Consider the following 23,482-nt stretch of genomic DNA (forward strand, 5'->3'; position numbering starts at 1 on the left):
GCTCCACAGCCAGCAAACATTTAGTAAGCACATAAGGGCATCCCCTCCCTCCTCCAGCAATTGGTAATTCTCCCACCATTTGAGCCCCTTCCATCGTGAGCCAGAACCTCTGCAGACTTAGACCAGGGTGGCTGGTCAGCTTTTGAAATGGGGTGGGGGAGTGCGGAATTCTCAGACCTTGGGCCCCACCTCCACACGCCAGACAGACACGTGCGCCCTGGGGCTGGGCAAGGCGGTTGGCCGCGGTCTCGCGCCGCCCCTCCCCCCACCCTAGAACATTGGGAGGGTGGAGCCCCTGCTGGGCCTAGTCCCGCCGGACCCCTGGCACGGTGGGAGGCCTGGGCTAGAGGAAGGGCCGGTGGACGCTAGCATCCCGCCCGGCCTCGGGCTGACGCTTCATCTTCCTTTTATAATTGTTTTCACTCCAATTTCACTCCAGTGATCCTCTCCGTTTTTTCAGGTGAGCAAACAGGCCCTGGGACTCTTCCCTTTCTATGCCACGCCCTGAAATATGGCCTGTCAAATAATTCTCGGTCGATCAATAAAGTATCCCCCCCAGCTCCACGACCCTCCTGGCTTACAGGAGCCCAGAAAAGGGGAAGAAAAATGGGAGAAAAGGGGACACTCCTCCTTCCATTATCCCACTACGGACTCCCCGGAGCGACCCTCAATCAGTCCGGGCTGCAGCTTCCCTTCGCACATCTAGGAAAAGGAGGATGGAAATCCCCACCCCCGAAAAAACGCTTTCTGCCCTGGTTGTGCCTTTTAATTTTATTTCATTAGGCTAAATATGGGGTGAGGGGAATCAGTAGAGGTGAGAAACACCAGGCCAGTAGCCCAAGACCAGGCCAACGTCTAGGGGGAATGTTTCTCTCCAGTATGCCCCACCCCCACCGTTCCAGCATCTGACTAATTCAGGTAAAGGTTCGGGGACTGCAATGGCCGGGCATGCTATCTCCAGGTTGGACCTTCCATGCTTGACTATGACCCTAACAGGAACTCATCTTGGACACTGGATTTTAACTGCACTCTTACCTGATGACAATGGCCCAAGACTATAAAAACCTCACGCTGTGGCGAGTGTGTAAAGGTTTTGTTTGTTCAAATTTATCTGAAGTGAATTGTTAGAGAAAAATAGTTATCACAGGGCTCGATTTCTGAGTCTCCCTGCTTATTCCATAAATCCTGTAATTACTTGAAACCAGAAAGAGGATTCCTAAATGACTACATGCTTTGGTAGATGAGCACTGCACTCGGAAGACAGGTTTGAGTGCCAGTTCCACTCCTTAACTCCACTTACTTAATCTCTGATCCTCAATTTCCTCTTCTATAGCATTCTCTGATCCTCAGTTTCTTCTAAAAATGAGAATAATTCTTGTGCTGTTTACCTCTATAAACACTCAAATGAAATGATGCATGTAAAACATAAGCATGAAAAGCTCTAGGAATGTAAGTTATTGCTATTATTTTGCAGGTGAGGAAACTGAGGCAGCAAGATTAAGTCCAGGATTACACAGCTAGTAAGTGAGGCCAGATTTGAACTCAGGAAAATGAATCTTCCTGACTCTGACACTCGATCTACTTTGTCACCTAGCTGCTCAGGCTATCATTACATGATTTTTTTAAAGCTGTAAATCTTCTGAAGTAATGCAATATCCAGAAGGCATATTCCTCGATCTATTTGTCTTGTTTTAAAAAGGTCACTAGAAGGGTAGCAAGATGGGACAGTGGATAGAACACTGGCCCTGAGGTCAGGAGGACCTGAGTTCAAATTCAGCTTCAGACACTTAACACTTCCTAGCTGTGTGACCTTGGGCAAGTCATTTAACCCCAGCCTCAGGAAAAATAAATAAGATCACTAGATTTAGAGGAACTCAAGAAGACCCGAGTTCAAATTTGACCTCTTACATGTATGTGTGATCCTAGATAAGTCATTTAACTTGTTCAGACCTTAGATTCCTCATTTGTAAAAGAGGGAGAATAATACTTCTAATGTTCCTAACATGATTATCATGAGATTCAAATGAGATAACATGTAGAAAGCTCTTTGCAGACTTTAAGATGCTGCATAATGTCAGATTTTAAAATAATTATTGTTCTCTATTAATAATGTTACCTTGCATTTTTTAAGCACCTACTATGTATGTGTTAGGCACTCTGCAAAGTTCTAGGGATGCAAAGAAAAGCAAAAAGTAGACCTTGCTCTCAAAGAGCTCACATCCTAATGGGAGAGACAACATGCAAATAACCATGTACCAACAAAGCATATCCAGTATAATAAATAGGCACTGACAGTAAGGACAGGGAGTCCTACAGGAAGTAGGAGAACATATAAGATCTATATACGTACAGGTTCACTTGATCTAGTGTAAATCTCATATTCCTCCCAAATGACAACTCTTCAGGTGCCTCTTCCTGAGGGCCTCTGGGTTACTCTGGCAGCAGTGCTACATGGAGGTTTGACTTGGAATCCTAGGATCATAGGACCATAGATTTCTACTTGAAAGGGGCCTTGGCCTTAGCGAGGTGATATGAATGGTCCACAATCACATAAAGATAGAGTTGAACTGAGGCTCTTTGATCAGGAAATTGTTCAGTCATGTCTATGCAACTCCATGAAAAAGGCTATGGGGTTTTCTTGGTAAAGATAATAAAGTGGTTTCCCATTTTCTTTTCCAGTGTGTTCCCATTTTTACAGATGGGGAACTGAGACTAAGTGGGGGGAGGGGAATTAAGTGATTTGCCCAGGGCCACACAGTCAGTATCTGAGGATGGGTTTGGACTCAGATCTTCCTGTCTCCAAACTCCACTGCATCACCTCGCTGCTCCTGATAAAATCTAGAAGACTCAGGTTCAAATCCTGCCTATGACACTATTTGTGTGACCACAAGCAAGTGACTCGGCCTTCTGAGACTGTAACATAGGGTTACTGCCTTTAGTACCTACTTCCCCTAGTAGTGGTGAGCCATAATCACTGATTGGGCACTGCCTCAGGCACACTGAGACCTGTTGAAGACTTGAGCTTAAAAAGGCGGCGGCCTCTCACTGCATCCAGGCCAGTCAGCAGACTGATTGGTCTGTATCTGGCCACGGACCGAGATGGCTCAGGAGGCGACCTTGCACAGCCTGTCATTGGTATCGCCTCCTTGAGGCACTCTTCCATAACTTCCATAACTAAGGATTAACAATAAGAGTGTTGTATTCATTCAACAAGCATTAAGTGCCTGGTTAAGTGCCACTCAACTCTGGAGAAGCTCTTCTCTCTTTGGATTCCAAGGGATCCTGTGGGGAACATCTCCTCAGTTTTCTTAAAATGGTCTGATTTGCCTCTATTATGTCAGCCAGTAAGCCTTTATTAGGTACCTTCTGTGTACTAAGCTCTGGGGATACAGGGAAAGGCAAAACACCATCCCTGCCCTCAAAGACCACCATCTAGTATGGTCAGGCAGTGTTTGGGGCCCTCTTCCAGGCTCACTGCTGCTCTCCAATCTGGCAGACCAGTCTGGGTAATAATATGCACCTCCCAGACCTACTGTGTAGAAGAAAAATGAGTAAAATGAGATGGTATTTGTAAAGCACTTTGCAAACTTTAAATCACTATAAATGCCAGCTGTTATCATTAAAGCACAGCTGAGATACCACCTTCTATGTAAGGTCTTTACAAGTCTTGGGTACCATAATCCAGAGTAGGACTTTCCCTTTCTTCAGATTATTCTGTATTTATTTACTGGTGTACTTGGTGTACTCCTGTAATCTCCTTGAGGGGGAAAACATCCCTTGAGGGCAAGGCATCTTTCATTCTTGTCCTTGTAGATTCAAATGTTTGTTGTCAGGCCTAGTAGGTATTTGACAAATGTTTGTAAATTGAACTGAATTAACTATCTAGTGTTCATCATAAAACTTTAACTGTTTCCATTGTCCCTCTCTCTTTCCTTTGTACCTACTGCTGCTCTGACTGATTGATTCCATGTATCTTTTGAACCCTTCAGATATTGGTTCCAAGAGTTTTCTGTAAGTCAAATGAGCAGGTGCTAATGGAACAGCGGACACTTGGCCTGTGTCCTGTGGGCAGTAGCCCAATGTGCAGCCTTCCCAGATCTATCAGTTAACATAGAATCCCCGAACACTTCAGCATACCTTCTCCTAACTACAATGTGAACAATCTCCATCATTTTACTTCCTTGAGCAGAAGTGTGTGGCAGCTGTAACCTTTGACAGAACTTCTACAACTTATTGATAATCAAGACTCTCTCTGAATCTCTTGTGAGTGATTGTACCCAGAGCCTGTGGAAACCCTCTCAGAGCAACAACATGGGCAAGAAAATTGCATTCCGCTGGTACTTTGGGGGACTGGCTTCGGCTGGAGCCACTTGTGTGACCCATCCACTGGATCTGATCAAGGTGAGTACCAACTTCTCCAAGGCAAGGAATAAGTGAAAATGAGGTGGTCTAGAATTCAAGCATTCATTCCTCAGAAATCATTGGGCTAGTGTGTTGTACCTAAAATTCCTTCATGTCAGGAAAATCTTGGTTTATAATCCTATCTCTGATATGTACTAAATGTCTGATCTCAGCAAGTCTTTCAAACTTTCAGTGTCTCCAGGCAACGCTAAGACTTTTTAAGTTTCAGATGAGCTATTGATGCGTATTGGTAGAGAAAGTTCCTAATGACAACAAATTTACAGGTCCAGAAAAGGGAAGAAGGGGAAGCAATGGGCTATGTCAGATGCTGGGAGAGAAACAAAGGATTAATAGGACGTGATCCTTGCAGTAAAAGAATTTACAAATCTTATGGTAGGCAAGATTCACTGAAAAAGAGCTAATACTTAGTCATGTTGGTACTTCTTTACAGATACAAGTCACAATCCTTCTGCAACTTAGTCTATTCTTGTGCTTTAAGGAACTATAATTTTGTTTGTGCTTTCATTTGCTTTTTAGTAATATCTGACTCTTTGTGATCCAATTTTGGGGTTTTCTTGGCAGAAATACTGAAGTAGTTTGCTTTTTCCTTCTCCAGTTCATTTGGCAGATGAGGAAATTGAAGCAAACAGGATTAAGTGACTTGTCCAGGGTCATACAACTAGGAAGTGAATGTCTGAGATCAAATTTGAATTCAGGAGTGTCTGACTCCAGCCCCAGCGCCCAATCCACTATGTCACTATTTGTCCAGTAATTTTGTTATGGATAGAGATTATATCCACTAATTTAGATCACAATCCATTTATAATAGTTGCTGTGACTAAAAATTTCATCACTAATCTGGTGATGACTCACTCTCTAAGCCATTCTTCAGACAGCACACACACATAGTTTATCACTAGGTTTTTCAATGGACAAAAACTATTTTCTTTCTGCTACCCTCCTCTAACTAAAGAACAAAATCAACAACAAAACTCTCGTAGTTAGGCATAGTTAGGCAAAACAGATTCTCATTGGTCATGTCCAAAAGGTATATATCTGTTTGTCTGTACCCTGAATCTGTCATCTTTGGTCAAGAGGTGGGTAGCATGTTTTATCATTGGCACCCTTGAGATTGTGGCTGCTCATTGTGTTGATCAGTATTACTAAGTTTTTCAAAACTTTTTCTTTATGGTGGTGTTATTGTCTAAATTGTTCCTTCAGTTCTTCTCTCTTCACACAAGCTTTCCCAAATTTTTCTGAACCCATTCCTTTGATCATTTAATTAGGACATGGTAGTATAAATTCCTATTCCTATACCATAGTTTGTCTTGCCATTCCCCAACTGAGGGGCATCTCCTTAGTTTCCATAATCTTTTCCACCACAAAAAGAATTGACATTGTCAACAATCATCAACAAAAGCAGGGATTCTTATTTTTTTTTCCAATAATGGATCCCTTTGACTGAATCTGGTGAAATCTATGAACCCCTTTTTAGAATGTTACTGAATGCATACAATTCTTAAGATTACCAAAGAAACCAGTTATTTTAAAGCACAGTTATCAGAATATGAAAAATGACAAATTCATAGATTCCAGATTAAGAACCAAGCCAGGGATATAATTGCCAGGACTCTCTCAGGTCTTGCTTCCAGTCCTGTGTTTCTAATAAACTCTACCTGCCTCCAGAGGGGTTGTGTGTTCTACCTCCCTTCCTGAGCTGTATCTGAAGGACCACTATCCCTGGAATTTGCTAGAAACTGCCTGGAGTTTTTAAAAGCATTGTTATAAGGAACACTTAAGGGGTGAAAATTTTTTTTAATTTCTAGTAAAGGGTTTCTGGCTATGTCCTTTTAACAAATGAGATCCCTATCTCTCTGGCCAAAGTTCCTTAACTGCCTAAGCTTCCTGCTTTTGATAAATGTGGACAGAATCCACTCCTAAGACCTAGTTTTTTTCTTCCCATCCTATCCTGTTTCTCTAGATCCTCATTAAAGGAAATGTTTTATTGAATTTAAGGCAATTACCGCCCCAGAGGAGGAGCCGGCCTTGAATTCAAGAAGTTTGCCTCTGCCTCATATCTGTTGTGTGATCCTGGGCAAATAACTTCTCACTGTGGCCAGACTAGACCAGGTGCTTGTCTATGTCAGTTCAGCTTCCACACCTGAGCTCTGCTCTACCGTGATGTCACAGATCCAGACCAAAAAAACCTGAGAAACCCAATGCTGCCACTGAAGTGTGCTCAGTAATTAGTTAATCTTGGTGCACCAATTATCACTTTTTTTTAACCACTGCCCAAAGTGTCTCTGAATTCTTTTTCTAGATGTCCTTGTTCCGTTTTCCTCTTAGATGGTCATAACTCCATAGACTTTCATTGAGTACAAGTTTTTGAATCAGGAAAACTTGGATTTACAATTCCAATGCTAAAATTCCCTTTGTGAACTTGGACAAGTTGCTTCCCTGGCTCAGTTTCCTCATCTGTAAAATGAGTAGGTAGGTTGGATTGTCTATTCATGTTCCTCCTCTCCTTTCTATCAGATTTCCATATTTGTTCTTGGGAGGGCTGACTGCAGCCTTTTCCTCTGCCTTAGAATTTACATATGGGATTACCTGAATCTTTTTTGATTTTTTCCCCCCTAACACTCTTAACCATTTCCCTCAGGGATGGATCCCTTATGGGATGACCTCATCAGTTCAGGTATTCACCAAAGAGAAACTTTCCCAGAGTCAGCCTATTAATACATTTTTATAAAATTTCTTTGGCCAGATCCTGAGACATAAATTGCCCAACAAATAATTTCCACTAAAGGAAGAGGGTATGTTATCTCTTTCCCTTGAAATACTCAAATAAAAGAGGTGTAATTTCCCAGGGGTTATTATAGGGGTTATATATATAAAACCCAGGGGTTATATGTCTGTGTCTCTTTTTTGGTGAGGCAGTCAGAGTTAAGTGACTTGCTAGTAAGAGCTGTATCTCTCAGTAAGATTGCAATTTGAAAATAGTTGAAGCCCCTACTCTTAATGTAAGAAATTATGCTCACCTAAAGATGCTTCTGTACATGTACCCCTTTTAGTGGTGTGGGTAAACAAACAAATAAGCAGTAAGCTATCTCTATCAGGAGATCCATATTCTCGTACCTGACCCACTTAGTTGCTGTCCAAATCTAAAAATGTGGATACTGTAATTCTGTTGTGATTTTTTTTTTTCAGTTTGAGTACTTCCTCTACCATCCTGGGTTACAGTCCTGCTACAAGTTGGAGAAACGGGGGGCAGTATTCCAAAATTCCTATGGACAGTTTGCCCATATCCAATCCCTAATTCCAGCCATCCTGATGATGTGCCTCTGAATTTAGTTGGGCTGGTTTTCAGATCTAAGGCATACATCCCTTTTTCTGGGTCTGTCATGAAGGATTTTCAATGCAGTGAGAGAAATAATTCATTTTGGACCCCTTCTCTGTTTCAATCAGTATTAATCAATTGATTAATTATAGAATCATTTCAAAGTTCTACATATAAGGCCCCAGAGCTATAAGATGCAGATTCTAAGTTCACTAAGTTAACCACAGGAAGTTAACTAAGGTCCTCCACTCTTGATTTGCCTTGTGATGTTGATCAAGCTCAGCTTGGCAGAGGTGATAACTACATGGAAAGTCCCCCAAAATATTTTTGTATCTCCAGACCAATCACTTGTCCAATAGGAGGCAGATGACCATTTTATAGCCTCTTAGGGCACTGACTTGTACTATTTCCTCCTGCCCAAATTAGGGAGAAGCTTGTCCATATTATGTGACTATATTCTTTGTTTCACCCAATTTGTGACCCTGCTGACATTATTTTTCTTATTCAGTGGAATTATTCTGTATTTGGTATAGTTGTTTTGAAATTACTGAACATATAACCCTATGTGAATAGGGCCCTAGAAGGAAGAGATTTTGAGGGTCTGAGGTCTGCCTCATTAGAAGGGACCAAGTACCATTGGCTCAGACTTCTGCCTCAGTCTCTCTTATTGTAAGTGGGATAATTTTAATATGGCAAGATTTGGGAACCCTGCTCCTTTGTACATTGTCAGTTATCCCACAGTGCAGCAGCTCATTATATTCCACCTCCATGTTCATCCCCACTTGTCTCCCTGATGTAGGTCCATCTTCAAACTCAACACAAAGCAAATATTGGCTTTGCTGGCATGGCAGTGAGAGTGATTAGCGTCAGTGGCTTTATGGCACTTTACAGTGGGCTCTCTGCCTCACTATGTAGACAGGTAGGTGACAGATGGGGACCCCTACTATTTTGTCCTCTGATCCAAGATATCATCTTTCCTGGGTCCAGGAAGTGATCCACCTAGTTGACATTGTGACTATCACAGAGTTTTGACTAATTCTAGGATGACATCTTTAGGCTTGGCCGTTATCCTCAACTCCTCATTCTACCCCCAGTATCTCATAGCGGGTGCTTAACAAATGTTTGCTGATTGATTGATCTCTCTGAACCTTCTTTTCCCATCCAATAAAATATAAGCTCTTTGAAGGTTCCTTAATGTCTCTGAATCCGCTGACTAAGTCAGGGTTTTACACATAATAAAAGTCAACAAATGCTGTAGCTCTGAGGGTTGTTTTTGGTTTTTGGTTTTCTTTTAAATCTTGCCTGTTCATCCAAGGGCAATGGGATCAAGGGATTGCTTAAGATTTCTCCTGGCTGCCTGAGACATCTTTGTTTTTGGAACTTTCTGTCTCTCTATCAGCTGACATATTCTGTGACTCGCTTTGCCATCTATCACTCACTGCGGGACCATATAATACATGGCAAGAAAAAGCACCTCCCCTTCTATCAGAAGGTGTATCTGGCAGCCCTGGGAGGTAAGAGGAGCTGAGCTCGAGGTTGATAAGAAGCAGCTGACCGGCCCAAGAATCAAAGAGCATTAAATGCGTTGTTCATTTCCCCTGAGAGGGATATTGGAAGTAAGAAACTGTGGGAGCTGAGAGAGTGAACAGTCCTGGAGTTCCATGGAATTTGAAGCAGGCTTGTAAACCTTATGTCCTTTTCCCTCTGATTTTAGGTTTCATTGGCGGGTTTGTGGGGAGCCCAGCAGATTTGGTGAATGTTAGGTCAGTTACCTCCCGTGCTGTTCTCCCTCCCTTTTCTCCTGCTCCCTTACTTGGGGCATATTTCTCTCCACTATTTTCCTCTTAGCATCTCTCTTCCTCTGAACTTCTCACATCTCTGTGTCCTATAAGGGTGACCAACCCTTCTAATTATTGGATCTTATTTGGAAGCAGGATGCAGAATGATGTGAAGATGCCAGTGCACATGAGGAGGAAGTAAGTCATAAAGGAGAGGGAGTGAGTTCATAATTTATAGAAACTCTGAATTGGGAGGAGCTTTAGACATCATCTCATCCAAATTGAAGTCTAAAGCTCAATTGAAGTTAACACAGAGCTAATGGTCTTTTAAATGATCCTTTAAACTCAGAAGAGTAGAGAGGGAACTAGCAGATTCATGTTCTAATCTTCTTGAACATATATGATGAGATTATATTTCCTTGCTGTCTTCTACTAGCTGTCATTGCCCCAGGGGCACTGAGGCCTGCCCCCAACTCACTGTGGTAAAATGCCCAGGGAAATCCACAGACTAAAGAATGGAACTTCTGCTGATTGTTATGTAGAAACTTAGTGGAAGCAAAAGCCTAAAAAAGGGAATCTAAAGAAAGCTGAAAATGAATTTGCTAATCTACACCCAGTAAACCATGCAAAAAGTTGAAGAATTCCCCTGAAATAAATAGCAGTAGGTCTTACTGTTACCAGATGGCAGCAGTTGCCCAAGAAATGTTTTAGTTTTGAATAGGGATATGAAAAGGAATAATTTGGATTTATAAGGAAATAGACATAGCCTGAATAAATGAAGTTCACAGACAATCCCTGAATTCTATTTTAGTCTTCCCCCACAATACCCAAGAGACCTACATATTAAATAACCAATCCTTGAGACATAACTTTGTATGTGTGTGTGTGTGTGTGTGTATACATCTATTTTATCTATATATTTTCTATCCTATAGCTATTCCCATGTGCTGAATGGATTCACACGTATAATTCAGGAAGGTAGGTTCTCCTAACAAGGGAAAAAATAGAAATTTTATTATTGTTGTTTTGTTGCTGTAATTATTTTTTGAATGACATTTAGCAGGACAAAGTGTTCCTAAGTGCCCACCAAAATAAAGCCTCTGAAAGAAGGGACACATAGTTCAGAGTTTTCATGTGGTCTAACAGCCCCTCCTATGTTCTAGATGAGAGGCCACATGGAATAGTGGATTAAGGCCTGGCTTTGGAGTCAAGCCTATATACACCAGCTCTGTGACTTTGGACAAGTCACTTAAACCCTCAGGACCCAAAGCAATTCCCTAAGACTCTGATGTTCAGCTTTCGTAAGCAGCTTCTTTATAGATCTAGATCCCCAAAGCAAAATAGGCAGGTAACCATTTTAAGGTATACAAAGCTGAGATAATAGCCCCTGCTTTTGAGGGGCCTACATTCTACTGAGGGCATCATCTGAGGAAAGGAAAAGAGCAAGTGATGGGGACCAGAAAAGGCTGTGGGGCTAGTCTATGGATGGTGACCTTTTTTTTAAACCTATGCCTTGTATTTACTTTCTGTAAGCACAGTCCTTCCCTTAATGGGAAGTGTAAGCTCTTGGAGGACAGAGACGATTTTCCTGTTTGTGCTCCTGGTGCCCAGCACCTAAGGGGGAGCTTAGGGAAGCTCAGGATTCTCTGAGGGAATGCTGGAGGTCCCTGGGTTGCTTTTCATCTTTGTAAACCAGCACTTGCATCCTCGCCCACTGAGAGCATGATTTATCCAACTTAGAGACTGAGGTAGTTGTCCTTCCAGCTCCAAACCTGCTCAAGGGCATTTTGTCTGCCTCCCTGCCCCTCTTCTTTCCTCCAGAGGGGTTTTCGATGTTATTCTCTGGGGCTACCCTGGCGTCAAGTCGAGGGGCTTTGATGACGGTGGGACAGGTAGGCCATGTTCCTTTCCTCAGATGTCCTGCTCTCTGCACCTATTGGCTGGGAGAGTGTCTGGAAGGAGGCCACAAATGAAGCTTTCAAGGCTCTCATGCTATTTCAATGTAAGTCTTACCTTTAAAACTATAAAAATACTGTTGAATCCTATTCACATACTTTACAGTTACAGATTTGAAGGAAAGTGTTTAGAACTGCTGCCTTATGGCAAGGGGTTTACTGAAATAAGATATTTAATACTTTAACATTTATGAAATGCTTTAAGATTGATAAAGGGCTTTTCTCATAACGGCTTTGCAAGAGAGAAAATACAAGTATTATCTCTATTTTACAGATGAAGAACCTTAGTCTTGGAGACATCAATCAATTGTCCATAGCCACACAGCCAATAAATGTCTGGACTAGGATTTAAACCTGACTCTCTGGTTATAAGGCCAGACTTTTCTCTGTTATGCCATAGCATACAATTATTGCTGGATTCATACTAAGCTTCTGTGCAGAGTCTCTGATGGACAGAGATGATAGAGAAGAACAGGCATAAAATTCAGCTTGAGTTTTAAAGATGCTGATACAACTTAATCTCCTTCTGCAGGCATCCTTCTATGACGAGATCAAGCAATTGGTGCTCACCTGGCAAATTTCATCAGACAGTCTCAGCACCCATGTTATGGCCAGTTTCATTGCTGTAGGTTCTTTTTAGAAGCTTCAAGGGATATTCATGAAATTATATGACTTTGTGTACTGGAATGCATGTGTCATATGCTTTCTCAGAATTCTTTTAATACATCTTGGGGAAATCTCTCCAAATTATCAATGTGGCTTCATTGATACGTCCTTCTTCATTGAGATCCACAGAAAAGTTTTCCCTATTTCAAGATACTGTTAGGTCAACACTCATTTAAAATATTTGCCCACAACCCCTCCTCCCAATATGTGTATTTTTATCTATCTGCCAGATGATAAAGTTCAGAACAAAAGGAACTTCATTAATACCATGGCAAATAAAAGTGGAAAAGGAAGATTTCATACCCCTCTCTCATGCACACAGGAGATATATAGAATAAAGCTCACATTGCAAAGAATGAATGTGATCAAGGAACTTGGGTAAAAAGATAGTGACCAAAAACCCAAGGACATAATAGAGTACACATGGCCAGGGCACTTAATGCTCCTAGCACTTCACCCCTCAGATATTGCAGAGGTGTCTTTCTCATCTCAAGGTATCATTTCACTGTTCTCTGATGCTATCTCTGCCTGTGCTGTGCATCTCCTTAGTTTGAGGGTCTCTCTTGAGTCTAGTGGGATGGCTAGAAAGTCTTGCCAGGAAGCTTGAATCACCTACATTAAATCTCCACATTTAACCAGTAAGCCAACAAAAGTCAGTGGAATGCTGACAAGATTTTTTTCTTTGTTTTTATTTTTGATGTACTGGTTAGATCTTGTTTTAAAGTTTATATTCCCAAACAAATATCTCAAGATTAGGAAATTTCTTATATTCCATTTTGATTATGAATTTGTAGCTTCAAAACCTATTTTTATCCTCCAAAATATCCACTGGTATTTTGTGGGAACTGGGGTATTAAAACTCACCTTACTCATAAGGTCTTAATTTTATTTGTATTCAGATGAAGTTAAGGTTAGTACTGAAGGCTGGGGAAAGAGCCTGAATCATACTCCTTTATTAAGAATATCTACCAATAATTTAATCTGATCTTTTATTTGTCCTCTGAGAAATCCAGGCACTCTCTTAACTAGAGTAAAAAGAAAAAAGTTTTAAAGTTTTTTGCATCTCTGGCTTGTTTCAGACCCATACCAATGCCCTTTGCTGGACATTCTTCAAACTGCGTCCCAAGTGCAGTAGCTACAGCTTAATGTGGCTGTAGAAAGAACATAAAGTAGTTTACTTGATTAAGTAGCTTAAATCTGATGTTTGATGAACATATTTAATTTTACTCAATTGTGCTTTTTTTCTACTTTGAACTTTGGCTCCTCTGCATGTGTTCTCAAAAACAGCATAGAAATGGATTTCTGTTAATCAACAGCAAGCTAGTTACAAGAATTCTGTGTTTGGGCCCCTCTCTCTGGCTCTCTCTTTCCATACCTCTTCCCCCTCTCTTTTTCAGTGTTTCCTTTCATCATATCTATGTTTTTTTTTGTTGTTGTTGTTTTTTGGACAACTACTGTTTTCTCTTGTGGATAATATCCTTCCTGAGTTTTCCTTCCTGAGACTTTAATGTAGGCTTGAATAAGTTTGATGTGCTTCTTACTTGTACTTGCAAAGTTTCTTTATGTCCATTGACATGATGAAATGATGTAATAAGAGAGTGCCAAATACTTTTGTGGGACAACATAATTGTTCAATTTGATATAAAACAATCATGTCAGATGTTTATCACAGGTTACAAGAATTTGCCATTATGTGAAATATCACATGGGCTTAGCCAAATGTGAATAAGCAAGGTAGAATCAAAGATGATTAAGTACCATGCTTCCTATTAAGGGGCCTTTAAAGTCTCAGAGGAGAGGGGGAACAAAGGTAGGTTTAAGGAGTAGGGGGAGAAGTGTGAGAGAGTTGAGGAGGAGCCTAGTTGAGGACAAATGCAAGTTATTAAATATGCAATGAGATGGTTCAGATTGTTTTAAATATGCTGATAAGACAGTCTGGGAAAACTGACCTCATTTTGTGTGCAATTAGGAATGATAACAATTTTGATATTAGAAATAGAATGGGGTTTTTTTTAGGATTCCCTGACTAGAGAGACAGAATGAGCTTGTTTAGAGTTCACATCAGTGATAACTAACTCATCCTTAAATCATAGCTTTATTTTCTATGCAAATTTGGATTGTCTGATAACACTCACTGAACTCCAGTGAAGACTTCTAGCTATAAGTAAGCCTTTGCTCCTTTACCAAATGAGATCAAGATTTCTTTATTCTTTCCTCATGCATGATAGGTTGTCAATGTTCCTATAATGAACAGCATCAAATCCAGTCAGATGTTTTGCCACTTGATATGTATAGTCATTTTTGGTGTCCAATACAACAGTATTATTTGGTTGGCTATCAGCCCATTCATCCTTTCAGATGCAGAACTAGATCAAATCAGCAATAGTTTCCCCTTACAAAAACAAAACAAAACAAAAAAAAAAACAACCCAAACCTCTCAAAACCTCAAAACCAAAGTTTGTCTTGATGCCATGGTTGGGAAGGGCACACAAGTTTTTGAGGATAAAACCTGCTCTTGAACAGAAGCATTTTCTTCAGGAGCTTTTGTTGAAGAATCTGAAAGGCAACAATTGGTAGATTGGGGTGATAACCATGATGTCATGGTTTCTGAAATAGGAGGTGTGGTGGACAGTGTGGCAAAACATATCCATCCATTGGGTAACCAGTTGATTCTCAGGCACCTTGATGATGATACTTGATTTGCCAAAGAACCGAGAGATTTAAATGAGAAAAATACCTAGAATAGTTGAAGAAATAACAAATGAATGAAGGCAGGAGATCTTTTATCCCCTGTAATCTTAAAGTTCTCCCTCTCCCTAGGGTTTTTGTGCCACCTGCCTCTGTCAGCCCTTGGATGTGCTGAAGACTCGAATGATGAATGCCCAGGATTATGATGTGAGTATATAGAACTATTTATCTTAAAGATCTTTCTTCCTAAATTTCATTACTATTAAGAAATTAAAGAATTAGCATAGGCTATTTTTGAACTATAGGGGATAACTTTAATTTTTTTTAAACTTAGACAATGCAAAAGCTTTCTCTTCAAATAAAAGTGCCAACTTGCCTGACTTTGTCTAAGATCATAAAGTTGAGGAGAGAGAGCTGCACATGAACTAAAATAGAACTAGACTGTTGAATGTACTATCTTTGGGAAATTGTGTTTGTTGTTTCTTCTAGGGTATCATTCATTGTGCATCAGAGACCGCCAAATTGGGACCTCTGGCTTTTTACAAGGTACCTATACCTATTCTTTTAAGAGTCTTAAGGACTTGACATTGGTGGATTTTAAGAAGGGACTTTATCCTGAGGAAGAGTCAAAGAAGTTTATAAATTATTTTTAAAAGATAGTTTGACAAAGAATTTTAAGGATCTACCAGTTTTCATACAAACTCTCAAAAGCTTATAATGTTTTTCAGTAAACGTTCAATCCACACTTAGCTGTTAATGGTTATACTATCTTTTTAGCCCCAAGTAGACTTTAGGAAGAAGACAGAGATGATTTTTGTGCTTTGTCTTTTTGTTCTCAGTACTTTAGCACATAGTATTTAATAAATGTTTATTGAATCAAAATATGTCACTGAGAAGAATTTAAATTAACAAGTAGATTTTAGATGATATGAAAAACATAAACTATCAAAAAAAACTTCGAGTTTTTAAAAATGAATGAACGAATAGCCAATTATCCTCAGTGTCAGGGATCATTATACCCTCCCATCTCACAAATTAAAACCTGGTTTGTTTGTGTGATCAATAGTATCAACAATCGCAACTTCATGAGATTTGTGTAAAAACCAGGATTATTACAAGAGAAATGAATATATATGTTGTTAGAGTTCTCAGTCTTTACAAAATTTTACATTTTTATAATAGTAGGACAAAGGGGAGGGAATACCAGGAAAGAGTGTGACATGAGAAGGGAATAGTGAAGCAAAGGAATGGGGAGGAGCAACCGGATGGCAAAAGCCTCATTCTTTTTCCTTTGGGAACTTCCAGACCAAGGATTTTCTTATCTGCAAAGGACTCCAGCTGTACAAGCATTATTACCCCAGCCTGGTACAGACTGTTTGGCACCTGTCTTGCCTCCCAAGGTCACACAGGGGGTCCAGCTTGGAGTGCAACAACAAATGATTTTACCTCGGGGGAATTTCATCCTTGACACATTCAGGGCCTCCTGCATGCTCTGGGACCAGTGTTTCTGCAAAATATGGCAACTCAAAAAGACAAGTTCAGGCAATCCCTTAACATCCCTTAACAGTGGTCTCACACTCCCCAAATTACCTTGTACCTTAGAGCAGTTTTAAATGCCTTAAACCATTTAAAAAAAAAAAAAAACTATTTAAAACTCCACTAAGACTTTTGGGACACCCTTAATTATTTTGAATATGTGGTGTAACTCAACTGCCACCTAGGGATAATGAAAAATTCCTTAAGAGAAAGAACTGACAGTTTTGTTCTTTATAGCCCTAACACACAGCACAATGGTTTGCACATTGTAGTTCAATCATTTTCCAGTCATGTCTGACTTTATGTAAACCCCATTTGGGGGTTTTCTGGCAAAGATACCTGAGTGGTTCTCCTTTTCCTTCTCCGGCTTACTTTTACAGATGAGGCAAACAGAGAAGTGACTGGCCCAGGGTCACAGCTGATGTGTGTCTAAGGCTGGATTTGAATTCAGGGAAGTGAAGCTTCCTGACTCCAGGCCTGCTGTTCTATCTACCAAGCCACTTCCTGCTGCTGCCTCTGGGGTTTGGGGACATATCCATAACTTTATAGGTATAGGCAACTCTCAGTGTGAAAATTTTGCTACTCCTACAGATTAGCAACTCATCTCTAATTCAAAACCTTAGAGAATTTCCCTCCAGCACGAAGCTGTTCTGTGTGAAAGGCTGAATCCAAGGCCGCCTGGGTCCTAGGATAGATAGCCCTTTATTCACTGCCCCACACTATATGATGTTTTAGAGTGGCAGAAATAATGGGCATTCCAGTGACTAAGACACTAACCTGGAATCAGGAGTTCAAATTTGAGTTCAGAAAAGCATTAATCGTTTCCTACCTTTTAAAATAGGGGTGTTAATAGCACCCAGCTCCCATAGCTGTCATTAGGATTAAGTGAAATATTGTAGAGTGCTTTGCAAACCTTATATATATATATATATATATATATATATATATATATATATATATATATATATATATATATATATATATATATATATATATATATATATATATATATGTTATAAAAATACTAGCTATAATAATAACTTGATGATCCTTCTTGGGGAGTTTTCCAGGCAGAGATACTAGAATGGTTGGCCATTTCCTCCTTCAGATGAAGAAACTGAGGCAAACAGGTTTAATTAATTTGCTCAGAGATACAAGCTAGTAAGTGTCTGAGTCCAGATTTGAACAAAGGAAGAGTTTTCCTGACTTCAGGATTGGTACTCTATCCATTGTACCACTCAGCTGTTCAATAACTATTATTATCATTATTATTCAGGGGAAGTAGATAGCATGAGCAAATTTGAAGAGGTGTAAATGCATAGAAAATAATTAGGATACAGTGAGCAGACTTGACTGGAGTGATACTTTTATAGAGAAGAGGGATAAATCTTATCCCTCTAGGAAAAGAAACTCTGGGCCAGTTTGAATATAAGAATAAAGGGATTGGAATTTATCCTGTAGGCAATGGGAAGCTACTGAAAGACTTTATCATATTGAGAAACAAATTTGTAAAACAATGTTTCTGGTAGATGGATGTGACAAAAGAATCTAAAGTGGATTAGAGGTATTAGGATGGGACCTATTTGAAGCAGACTAGATAGTGACTAAACTGATGAATAGAAGGCATGGTGGATAGAATAATTGGAGGTGGGTCAGCCTAGGTTAAAATTCTGCTTTCGATACATTAGCTATGAGACTCTGTCAAATAACTATCTTTTTGAGCCTTTGTTTCATCTTCTGTAAAAGGAAGAAAATAGCTTTTATCTTAAAAGTCAGTTTATTAAATAAGATAAAATTTGTAAAGCCTTTGAGTTTTTGAGCCTTAAAGAACCATATTAATGTCATCCATTATTATACATTTTAAAACTCTGGATATGAGATTTAAAAAACTTGAGGTTGAATCTTACCTTGGTAACTTACTACTTGTATGATTTTGAGCAAGTTGATTAACCACAGGAGGCCTCAGTTCTTCCTCATCTATAAAATGAAGAGACCAACAGGTCTCTTAGGTTTCTTCCATATCTAAATTCTAAGATATGAACTACAATAGTATCTTGCTAGTTGTTCATTGTTTGCAGAAATCATGAGTGACAAAAATGATGAGTACTGAACAAATTTTTCCCATAAGGAGTACAACCATCCCTTCCCACCCAGCTCCCCAAAGAGGCAAGTACGACTTTCAGCTATGGAGAAACAAAACAGCCCAAGCCAGCCAGGCTCTTCCCTTCCTGACCCAACTTACTTTCTGTGACCTTTATACCCTCTTCCCATCCCTTGCCATCCAAGCTTCCTTGGGGAAGGGGAAAGGGGAGAACACCTAGATGTGGAGGCAGAAGTTTCCATGAGTCCTGGGTCTTCCCCCACCACTTCAGCCTTAGCTTGGGCTCCTTGTTACTGTTGCTTGCATGGCCACTGCTGCTTCTCCCAGTACTACTTATTGTTTGGGGAGTTGATAGACTACTTGCTGCAGCCATATCGTCCTACAGGAACTGCCCCTCTGCCTGCCTGCTAGCACGCACATCCTTAGCATCTTGAGCTCCAGCCTGGCACACCTCACTGATAAGGAGCCACAGGTGAAGGCACTAGCAGTGGCAGAAGGAGCTGGCAGTGAGGCTAGCCAATCTCTTGTCCTTGTGCTCACCCAAGACAACCACCAAGTGCCACGAGGGCACAGCAAGCTTCAGGTGCCGAAGCATTTTTTCCTAATGGAAATGCATCAATGAGATTGATGAGATTCAAAGCAGACGAGTCCTGAGATACCACTGTATGTAAAGAATTAACATGATCGGGTGACTGTGGGTTGTAGAGAAATAAAGGTGACATAGACTGAATGATAGTATGATTGACAGAAATAAGAAGAGCAATTGTTTTGAAGGTGATATTTAATTTTAGATATCTTGAGTTTTAAGGTATCAACTGGATGTCCAATTGGAAATATCCAATGGACAACTCGAAATGTTGGACTGGAACTTGAGAGGTCAGGGATGGGAGATAAAAACAGGGGGCCATCTGATAAAAATACTGGCTGAAACTGTGAGAATGGATGTATTCTCTAAGGAACAGAGTTCCTAGGGAGAAGAAAGTCCAAGAGTTGAACATTAGGGAGGGTCCACATTTAGGGGAGTGAAGGATAAAGTGGAACCAAGAAAGAATAAAGGAAACAGAAGCAGCCGCTGTGATTTTCATGGAGCATGGTGGTCAAAAGGGCAGATTTTTCAAGAAAAGGAGAAGGCGTGATAAATTACTACAGAAAAAGACAAGGAGGAAAAAATGCCTTATTTTGGCAATTAGCCACTGGTGACTTTCAAGAGTTCAGTTTCAATGGATGGATAGGAGTAGAAGCTAAACTCTAGGACTTTAAAAGACTGAAAAAGGAGCAAGGAAATGGAAGTCATGATTATAAATCAATTTTTTGGGAAGGTTATCCATGAAAGGACTATAGCCAAGAGTTAAGCATATTTAAGGGAAGGCTTTTTCCTAGGTATGTTTGTACTCCCAGGAGTTAATGGAGGGAGGAGATAATTGGTGGAACAAGGTCATGAGGGAGAAACTAAGAGCTGATCAAGGATATATTTGCCCTCTTCAGTTTTTTGTTGAATTTTTTTTGTGTTTGGGGTAGGTAGAAGTTGATAGCTGACTAAGCCCCTAATCCAGGATGTAATTATAGAAAATAAAGGTCATATAATAAGTTGTTAAACTAAGTGCAATGACTTTTATGAGTTATGAAAAAGGTCTGGGAGAATTAGAAGGGCAGCTGGTCGTTGAAATATGACTAACCATGCCATGGGTGGTCCCTAAAAGGCCAGTATATGAAACACAAGAGTTTCAAAACAGCAGTTCTGGGAGAATGGACACTCACTTCAGCCCTTGTCCTCTAGCAAAGGGCATTTCCTCTCCTTATCCCAAGTCCATTTGCCATAGCACTTTGTAATAGTCTGACTCATGAGGCACCACAATAGCAGGGAGCACTCTCTAGACAATAGATGTAGAGAGCAGCATTTAAGGCTAAAAGCAGATTTTAAGTTATTCCCCTAAGCTGTTGAGAGTCGAGCTGCAGGGAGGAGTAGAGATGGGGAACTCACCCAGAAAAGATACTGGTCTCCATGGGAAGGAAAAGTGTCCAAACTACATGGGGAAAGAAAGCATGTTGGAGCACAACAGTACCAGAGCCATAAGTTTCCCTGGTCATGTGTGTTCTCTTGTGTATATACTTTACCAACACTTGTACTCAAAAGTTTCTGCTTACTTCTCTTACTGCATGAGTAGGAGAATGTGCCTCAGGTTTGGAGAGGGGGAGGGGATAGTTTTATAGCTTCTGTTCTATGTTGGGCACTGGATATGTTGGCATCATAGCCACCCACTTCCTTGCCATTAGGACTAGAAATTGAGTTTTACTACATACTATTGTGTCATAAAGACCAGATGCTCTAGCTCAATTTGCTAGGATAATTCCCCCTTCTTTTGATTATTGCCCTGTCTCCTGCCCACGACTACCTATCTTGACCCCTATCCTGTCAGGATTAAATTATGATCCTTTCCTGGAATTGTGGCTTGTCCATCCTCTCAGTGACTTTCCCCTCTTCCCCCCCCCCGCCCCCCCCTCCCCATCTACTTTTGTTTCCCCTATCAAACCCCTCTTAGCTAAAACTCCTTGCCTCGGTTTATCTGGCCAGAATGCTTTGGACAAGAATTACATTCGGGTCAGCTACCCTAAACTCTCCACATTAAAGTTTAAAAACAATCTGCCTCAGTTTCTCTAGTATTACAATGATACTATCCACCTTAGTAATGCCTTTGCTTTAAACTGAATGTATCTATGCAAAAGTCTGTTGTGGCTCCCTTAAAAATGAGCTCATCCATAGGGACTCATTTTAGTACCATATGTACATATAGTATCCTGAAATTATGAACATCACTACCCTTTGGAGGAGCCAATCTGCAGGTCTGAGCGGGGTACACTTGCAACAGGCAAGTTAGAGGCCCACTACTTTGGTGAAAGTTTAGTTCAAATTCTTCCCCCTGGTACTTTCTAGCTCAGGGACCTTTATGTGCTTCAGGCAATCTACTGCCAAATGTTGTTTGTAATCTAATTGAGTTTCCTATTTTGAATTCAATACTTATTAAAAGTTTACAAAGATTCTCACTAAGAACTAGGCATGCAAAAGCAAAAACCGTCCTTGCTGGAAAGTTTACATTCTACTAGGAGTAATACAACACATATATAAGTGAAGTCAAGAAGGAGGGAGGCAGGGAATCAAATAGAAGAAAGTGAAAAAAGGAGTGAGGCCTAGATTAGACTCTAGACAACTGAGCTGTGCTTTGAAAGAACCTAGGAATTCTCAGACACTTAGTAGGTGTGTGACTGAAGCCTGTATGCCTCAGTTTCCTCATCTGTAAAATGAACTGGAAGAGAAAAATGGCAAATCACTCCAATATCTTTGCCAAGAGAATGCTCCCAAAAGGAATCGACACAAGATTCAGACATAACTGAAAAATGCCTAAACAAAACACACATGAATTCTAAGATGCAAGTAAATTCTAGCCATGAAAGATGACTTATCACAGAGGTGGGAGATTGACCATCTAGTTTCACCTTCAGGAAGAGTGTTCAAAGGTAGGAATATGCAATAGATTAGAAAGGTAGATGCATGCAAGGCTTTTAAGTACCAGGCTGAAATTTTTTGTGTTTTACCTCATATAATTCTATAGGTAGATCATAGTAGCCTCATTGCATTTGTGTTTTGTGCCCTTGAAGGGTCTGGGTCCCCTAGATTAGTATCAAGGAATCTATCACGTACCGGAACAGCCACTCCAGTTTCCACATCTTTTCCCCTTTTCATTTCAGGGGATGTTCCCTGCTGCTATTCGCCTGATACCACATACCGTTTTAACCTTTGTCTTCTTGGAGCAACTTCGATTAAATTTTGGCATTCCAGTGAAAAGTGACTTGGGTCAAGATTGAGGTTCATCAGAGCTTTTGGACCCAAGTATGGCAAAGATGTCATAGAAAAGACCAAGAGGGGTCCTGGATACTTCTGACTTTTCTATTTCAGGATGTAAAGAAGGTCATTTACCTGGCATGATTTCCCATGTCTTGGCTTATGCACTCCAAGGACACTATTACAGCCTTTTAGGGGAATCTGTGGTGTCTATTCTTCTCCTCTTCTCTCCATCCTCAACCTACTTATCTACTCAGGTGAGCCTTTCTTTGTAAGCCTCAGTTCCTTGTAATTTAGGGTGGCTATGATATAGATCAGAGAACAGTTATCATATTCTGATGTGCAAAGGTTGATTTCTGGTATTCCAGAGTCAATAATAGAGATAGGTTGGTTCTCAAAAATATGGTCTGCCCTGGGTACTTGGTAGGGGATGCTCTTAACTTGCCCTTCTTAATGCATTTTAGACAAGGTACCTTATTTCTCCCCCACTCCACCCCATCTTCAGCTTGGGTTTCTATTGCCCTCAAAGGCTGTGAAAATTGAATCTTGGCTGCCATGATTGGTCTCATCACAGCTACAGCATATTCAGAGCTGCCTTTGACCTGGAGGGAAAATGTGTGTACATGTTTGGTAATGGGTAGGGCTAGAGATTTATGGAGAGGGGGAATGCAAAACTTAGAATTGTTTGAATTTTAAATACTCACCTGTGACATTTGAACCACTTTAATTCTGTGTATTCCACCTATTAAATATATTTTTCTCCAAGGCCTTGTGTGTTTGTTTTTGTTGGACTGTATTCTAAAGCAGGTGGGACAATCAATGGCAGACTCTTCTAAGGCTGTACTTTCTGCCTGAACTGTCTCTGGCGCTGCTTCTTGGTGTGAAGGTGAATAGGGCTTCTGGTATGATACTCTTCTGCCCAGGACAGGAGGCAAATGGGCATAAAAAAGAGCCTAAGTTCTTTGGTACTTTCTGGGCCTTTAAGTAGTCAGTGTTTTCCAAGAAACATGTAGTATGACCCTACTTGCCATTTGTCTTATATCGATGAACTCGGCTAGAATTTAATGATTTCAACCCCTTTCCCTTTGAGGACACGTTCTTGCACCAGTAGCTGTTCCATTAATTCATGGATTTGAATATAAGGAAAAGTTTAAGTTCAGGAAAGTTGGGATTTGCCCATAT

General features: G+C 40.4%; 1 protein-coding gene across 2 annotated transcripts; it reads left to right on the forward strand.

Moving 5' to 3' along the window:
- Positions 1-204: 204 nt before the first annotated feature.
- On the forward strand, positions 205-23,065 carry LOC141538705 (mitochondrial dicarboxylate carrier-like). Of its 2 annotated transcripts, none has more exons than XM_074260413.1 (12): positions 205-460; positions 3,990-4,401; positions 8,538-8,657; positions 9,138-9,252; positions 9,453-9,501; positions 9,673-9,714; positions 10,451-10,494; positions 11,338-11,408; positions 12,004-12,096; positions 14,958-15,032; positions 15,315-15,371; positions 22,207-23,065. In XM_074260413.1, exons 2-12 carry the CDS (start codon positions 4,312-4,314, stop codon positions 22,321-22,323), a joined length of 873 nt encoding a protein of 290 aa, XP_074116514.1. In that variant the 5' UTR covers positions 205-460; positions 3,990-4,311; the 3' UTR covers positions 22,324-23,065. The 2 variants fall into 2 exon arrangements, with proteins under 2 accessions (XP_074116514.1, XP_074116515.1); XM_074260414.1 differs by lacking the exon at positions 22,207-23,065 and adding an exon at positions 16,742-16,847.
- The last annotated feature ends 417 nt before the right edge of the window (positions 23,066-23,482 follow it).

Source organism: Sminthopsis crassicaudata, chromosome 4, assembly GCF_048593235.1.
Source record: "Sminthopsis crassicaudata isolate SCR6 chromosome 4, ASM4859323v1, whole genome shotgun sequence".
NCBI lineage: Eukaryota > Metazoa > Chordata > Mammalia > Dasyuromorphia > Dasyuridae > Sminthopsis > Sminthopsis crassicaudata.

Coding starts and splice junctions, on each gene's coding strand:
- LOC141538705 (XM_074260413.1), top strand. CDS start 4,312: ATGGGCAAGAAAATTGCATTCCGCTGGTACTTTGGGGGACTGGCTTCG. Junction 9,715..10,450: donor CCAGTGCACATGAGGAGGAA/GTAAGTCATAAA, acceptor TCTATCCTATAG/CTATTCCCATGTGCTGAATG. Junction 12,097..14,957: donor TTATGGCCAGTTTCATTGCT/GTAGGTTCTTTT, acceptor CCCTCTCCCTAG/GGTTTTTGTGCCACCTGCCT.